This window comes from Pyrus communis, chromosome 14, assembly GCF_963583255.1.
Source record: "Pyrus communis chromosome 14, drPyrComm1.1, whole genome shotgun sequence".
NCBI lineage: Eukaryota > Viridiplantae > Streptophyta > Magnoliopsida > Rosales > Rosaceae > Pyrus > Pyrus communis.
The window spans coordinates 21,865,429-21,872,296 of NC_084816.1; the positions used below are offsets into that span (position 1 = coordinate 21,865,429).

A 6,868-nucleotide genomic window follows, 5' to 3' on the forward strand; every position below is an offset into this window, starting at 1 on the left:
AAATCCTACATTCAGCAGAACCTTTACACAAATCTTTGAAGTCTAATATGAAGTCAAAGCTCTTTTCAAAGGTTCTTTGCCCTCATTGTTGATGAATTGCACGAACCTTGTAGAAATACATATGACAGCCAACAACTTGAAAGGAGATATCTCCATGCTCAATTTCTCGAAACTTAGTCACTTCAGTAAACTTGACCTAGTTCAAAACCAGTTTACTGATACATTTCCAACATGCCTTCATTCATGCCAATCCCTAAAAATTATTTGTTTCATGTAAATAATAATACAGAGGGACAAATCCAACCTGAAATTCTTTCATTGAAATCTTTGTCCTTTCTCTGACTTGGTGGCTTAACCAACATCACTAGGGCAATGAAAATATTAATGCATTGCAAAAATACTTCAAGTACTCATCATTTCATATTCATTCAAAGGCAAGGAAATGCCAGTTGATGAAGGCATGGTTGATTTCGGTAGGTTCCAAAATCTTCAATTGTTGTGTTTCTTTTATTGTGAGTTCACTGGTCAAATGCCAAAACTCAAGAATGTAGAGATTTTGGTTTTGGAAGGTTGTAGACTTACAGGGCTAATTCCTATTTGGTTGGGGACTCTTCCCAAACTCTTATTTTTGTTCTTGGTAAACAACCAAATTTCCGGTGAATTTTGAAAAGAACTTTGTGGACTACCAAGGTTTGTACATAAACCGACCACAAATCAAGTAGACGATTATATTGACCTGCCTATCTATACTGATGCAAGCTTAACTTACCCACGAAGATTGTCCAACTAGCCACCAACAATATGCGTATCTTTCAATCACATTCATGGCAGAATACCTACTGAGATCGGCCAAATGCACCTTCTCCACAACTTGGATCTTATTGGCAACTACTTTTCCGACAACATTCCAGAACAAATATCCAACCTGAAAAATCTAGAGAATTTGAGCCTCTCCATGAATCATTTGTTTGGAAACATCCTATCGTCATTGGCAAGCCTTAATTTCTTAAAATATTTTAATGTCTCGTACAATAATCTCGAAGGACCAATCCCAACAAGCACTCAGCTCCAAAGTTTCAATGCTTCTGCATTTGAGCATAATTCAGGATTGTGTGGCTCTCTACTTCCCAATGAGTGTCTACTAATTAAGGGTATTGATGCAGATAGCAAGAATAACCAAGGTGTGGACAAGGAGCATGATTTTCCATAGTTGTATATTTTCACTGCACTAGGTTTCATCGTAGAATGTATGACACGTGGCGCCCAGTCATTGTTCACATATGCGTCACATCATCAGTTAACGGGAGACTTAATAGTTTGACTAACGGATGTATGAGACTGTCCCAAAATTTACACTTTAGGTATGACTCTGGGACCAAAAAAACTTGATGTACTAAATGTTGAAAACCATGAAACATGAAGGTAATAAACTGATATTTACCCTTAAACAAATAATAAATCCAAATGTTAACAAATGGTACACGTGTCCTATTTTAAATGGGAGTACCACGTACTACAGTACCATCTAATAATTTGTTGAAAATATGGTACAAAAACATGGAAAATGATTCTCGCCGGATGATTTTGCTGGGAATCCTAGGGATCCTGCAATCATGATTGTTCATCATACATCGTGCGATCAATTTTCGTTAGATACTATTTATATTTAATTTTAAATTTTAAATTTTGAAATGATTTATGATCACACAATGTACGATAAACGGTCATGAACGCATGATCCCTAGGATCCTCAAGAAATCCTTTCCCAAAAACATGATCCCTACTAATTAATAAAACACTCATTGTCAAACAAAACCCTATGAAATTACCAGTTTAACCCTCTAATTAAAACAGAACATGAATAAGAAATATGGGTAGAAATGTAATTTCACACAACCAAATTTTGCTGTTTTTTTTTTTTTCAAAGCCTCACCTACATATAATCCTAACATATCTCTAATTTGAAAAAAAAAAAAAAAAAAAAAATATCCCACTCCCACATTCTCTATCACTCTCTTCCTCTCTCCTTCTATTTCAAAAAAAAAAAAAAATCTCACACTTTGTGTGTGCTCATATGCTAGTATGAATAAACATTACTCTTTTCTAAAACCTTGGTTTTTCGAATACAGTAACCCCTTGTTGTACAAACCCATATAGTGGTTTTCTAAATAGGAGAAACTTACTCCGACGAATTCATAAAGTAGCAAGGCACAACTAGTTACGACCCGATGACGTATTAGTGATTGGGCTTTTCTTTTCAAACTAGACAATACTAGAAAAATCGCATGCCACCTGCTATAGGTTTTGATTCCGTAATGCATTTTCAATTATATGAATCTAGAAAATGCACATCTCAGCTCAGCCAAGGAAAATTAGAGAGAATAAGACTTGGAATTCGAACAAAGTAAGGAAAATTAACTATGCAGAGACCTCACAAACCCTAGAACTCTTGCTGATTTGACACTAAATTTCTCCCACCAGCAATTTTTTTTTTTAGTACATTGATATTTCGACATTAAGGGGAGGAAGAGTTTGGCTAAGCCACACAATAAGCAACCTAATTTGTTATCGAATTCGCCATTCACGAGATTCGAACCTAAGACCTCTCACTTACAAGTGAAAATGAATACTATTAGGCCGTAGTACTAAATGACCTCCCACCAACAAAATTAAACTACTGTGCAAAGAAACACATGGCCAAAGGGCCAAAACCAAACCCCCTGCCCCCAAAAAAAAATTGGAAAAAGAAGTGGCAATGGCACAATTGCAACATGGATAGTGCAATTTTTTTTTCCTACTTTACACCAAAGTAATATGGGGAAATTAGATTCCGGTCCCTAATCACCAACTTTTTATGACTAAAAACTTGTTGAATTTCAGTTTTTTATCAAAGTTCAGAGACTTTGTACATATCAGCATTTTACTATTCACATATTTTCATGTCAGATTTTTGTTTTATTTATTAAAAAAATTAATTTATAAATTCTCTCTCATATCACTCATCATCACGGTCAAAATAATTGAAGATAATTATAACTGAAACTTCCGGATTTAGTCACCCAATTCAAGCTATTCCATTTCTAACTTTTACTTTTGCATTCAAATTCATCAATATTATCGAGGATATGTATCATCAAATTCAAATTTCTTCGCACTTAGGTCATGTTTAGCATTTTCTATATGAGACACTTCGACTTTGTTGACGTTTCTACGTGACTATTCTAATTTAACTATACGTTTCCCAAAATTCAATGATGTGTTCTCTCTTTCAATTACTTGACAGGAAAGGCATTAGTTCTTTTCGATGTGGTTGTCTTCATCTTGCCCATCCTTCAAATCTGATGTCATCTTCAAGTGGAAAATCACTATTGGATGAATCCAGGTGTTCCGAGGATTTTCTTATGTTTTAGATTTTTCTTCTTATGTGTTCATATTTTAAAATTTGAAATATTATATTTTTAAGGCTTTTGATCTCTAATTTTGCTAAAGTGATCTCTGATATTGTCATAACTTCTCAATTTGGTTGTAAGTTCTAAGTTCTAACAATGAAAATCGACAAAATTTGTTGCTCAGTTTGTCTATCATAAATCGTTCTGTGAAAATTTTGTCAATTATTCTGAGTTTGTCCCTATCAAAAAATCTTTTCTTTTTTTTTTTTTTGGTGGAAGATTTTGATCTGGGTTCACTTCCCAAACCAAGAATTGAAGATGATGGATTTGTGGGACCCACATGGCGTCACTTGATCACATTAACATAATAGTTGACGAATTTTTCATGGAATGTAAAGACCAAAATGATTTATGATGGACAAATTTAAAGATCACTTCTGTTAATTTTCAATTAGAGATCAAACTGAGAAGTTACGCTAATCTCAAATACCAATTTAGCTACAAAGTCTAGTTTTGAATTTCTACTTCCAGTATGCTGAGTCATATTCTTTCTCGACATGCTTTCATGTGTGCGGGTAATGTTTAGGGTCTAGAGTTTAAGGTTTAAGGTGTGGGGAGAGTTTTTGGAGGTGTTCAGCTTCATTTCAGCTTGACAGATACATTTAAAGTAGTCAGCTGAGTCACTTAAGGTTAAGGTTTTGACATGCCGTACACGAAACGTTGATAGTAGTGAAAACCACGTGGATAAAAAAATCAGCGTACGGTGTCACTTCATATTCTTCTGCTTCCCTAAATTCAATGATCCGTTTTCTTTTCTCAATTACCGCATAGAAACAAAGGCATAATTTATTCCACTTCTACGGCAAGACTTTGACATTAGCTCAGGTCCTTTAAAAGGTGGCCCCTCCTTAATTCAAAACCAGTGTCTAGAGGGCTTTGGAACACCTGTAGGGTAATGGTTGTTTGCCAATTTCTCAGATGGCAATGATGTTTGCCGCTAGCGTGTTCAAGCTAAAAGGAACAGAGAAAAGAACTTCATATTAGGTATGCATTTAGGTGCTCTATATAAGCCAAACCGTTGAGAATTCCAAATGTAAAGAAACATATATATGCTAGAGCAGCTTAGTTTCTAACCCAATGGCTCATGGCTTCCTTCTCATCCTCTTATTCTCTCACATCATCTCTACAAATGTTCATGCATGCAACCAAAACGAGCGCGGCTCTCTTCTGTCCTTCTCATCCATCCTATCTTCTCATCCTTTAAATTGGACTTCGGTTAACTGTTGTTGTTGGAAGGGCATCATTTGTAATCAGGATGGTTTGGTCACCCATTTGCTCTTATCCTCCAAAGGCCTCAAAGGAGCTATTTTCCCCTCATTGTCATCACTTGGTAATCTAACACGCCTCACCCACTTGAATCTCTCTCACAATTCACTTTCTGGATCACTCGAAATTGAATTCTTCTTGTCTTTGAAGTTTCTTGAGATCCTAGATTTGAGCTTTAATCTTCTTTCGGGAAACCTACCATTTTCTCTGCCATCCCACAATATCCAGACGTTGGATTTGTCAAGCAATCGGTTCCATGGTGCAATTCCATCATCATTCTTTCAACAAGCTCAAAATTTAACTAGTTTCAACGTCAACAACAATACCTTCTCAGGTTTGATCCCATCCTCTATATGTCTTCATTCTTCTCCCTTGATTAGGTTGTTGGATTTTTCCTTCAATGCATTTGGTGGCAAGATTTCTCCTGGACTCGGGGAGTGTTCAAAATTGCAAATTTTTCGTGCTGGTAATAATAACCTCTCAGGATTACTTCCGAATGATATCTACAATGCCACCAAACTTGAAGAAATTGCATTCCCTTCCAATTCACTCAATGGAGCCCTAGGTGAGACAATTTTCAACCTCACCAACCTTGCAATCCTTGACCTCTCATTTAACCAATTGAGTGGCATGCTCTCTCCCCATTTTGGAAAGCTCTCCAAATTGAAACACTTGGCTCTTGATTACAACTATTTCGAAGGTTTTTTGCCCCCATCGTTGATGAATTGCACGAACCTTGTAGAAATACATATGGCAGCCAACAACTTGGAAGGAGATATCTCCATGCTCAATTTCTCGAAACTTAGTCACCTCAGTAAACTTGACCTATTTCTAAACCACTTTACTGGTACATTTCCAACATGCCTTTATTCATGCCAGTCCTTAAAAGCTATTAATTTGGCTTCAAATAATCTAGAAGGACAAATACAACCTGAAATTCTTTCATTGAAATCTTTGTCCTTTCTCTCACTAAGTGGCTTCACCAATATCAATGGGGCAATGAAGATATTAATGCATTGCAAAGGTCTTCAAACGCTCATCCTTTCATATTCGTTCAATGGCGAGGAAATTCCAGCTGATAAAGGCATGCTTGGTTTCGGTGGGTTCCAAAATCTTCGAATGTTGCTTTTTTATTATTGTGAGTTCACTGGTCAAATGCCGTTATGGTTTTCAAAACTCAAGAATCTAGAGATCTTAATTGTGGTAGGTAGTAGAATTACCGGGCCAATTCCTAGATCGTTAGGGATTCTTCCCAAACTCTTATTCTTGTCCTTAGAAGACAACCAAATTTCCGGTGAATTTCCAAAAGAACTTTGTGGGCTACCAAGGTTGGTACATGAACCAACCACAACTCAAGTAGACGATTATGTTGACCTACCTCTCTTCACCACTTCAAACCTAGTTTACCCACGAAGATTTTCCAACTGGCCACCAACAATATCCCTGTCTCTCAATCACATTCATGGCAGAATACCTACTGAGATCGGCCAAATACACCTTGTCCACAACTTGGATCTTAGTGGCAACAACTTTTCCGGCAACATTCCAGAACAAATATCCAACCTAAAAAATCTAGAGAATTTGAGCCTCTCCATGAATCAATTGTCCGGAAACATCCCGTTGTCATTGGCAAGCCTTAATTTCTTAAAATATTTAAATGTCTCGTACAATAATCTCGAAGGACCAATCCCAACAAGCACTCAACTCCAGAGTTTCAATGCTTCTGCATTTGAGGGGAATTCAAAACTATGTGGTGCTCCACTTCCCAATGAGTGTCTACCAGTTAAGGGCATTGATGCAGATAGTAAGAACAACCAAGGTGTGGACAATGGACATCAATTTCCATGGTTGTATATTTTCACTGCATTGGGTTTCATTGTAGGGTTTTGGGGAGTGTTTGGTTCTTTAATTGTTAAGAAGACATGGAGATATGCCTACTTTCAATTCTTAGATAATGTACAAGATAGGCTCTATGTGATGATTACACTGAATATGAACATGATGAAAAGAAGGCTTAGAGGAGACTAGATTGTAGTTTTATCATACATCTTCGGTTTTCTTTTCATACCAAAGACAGCAAGAATATGTATATTTTTTTACGTTTTCTATATGTAAAAATTAATACTAATGGCACTTGTAAATGTGATTCTGTT

General features: G+C 36.3%; 1 protein-coding gene across 1 annotated transcript; it reads left to right on the forward strand.

Annotated features, from left to right (window-relative positions):
• Window positions 1-4,506: 4,506 nt before the first annotated feature.
• LOC137714591 (receptor-like protein 2) lies at window positions 4,507-6,743 on the forward strand. Its single transcript, XM_068453773.1, has one exon. The coding sequence runs from the start codon at window positions 4,527-4,529 to the stop codon at window positions 6,741-6,743; it is 2,217 nt and encodes a 738-aa protein (XP_068309874.1). The 5' UTR covers window positions 4,507-4,526.
• The last annotated feature ends 125 nt before the right edge of the window (window positions 6,744-6,868 follow it).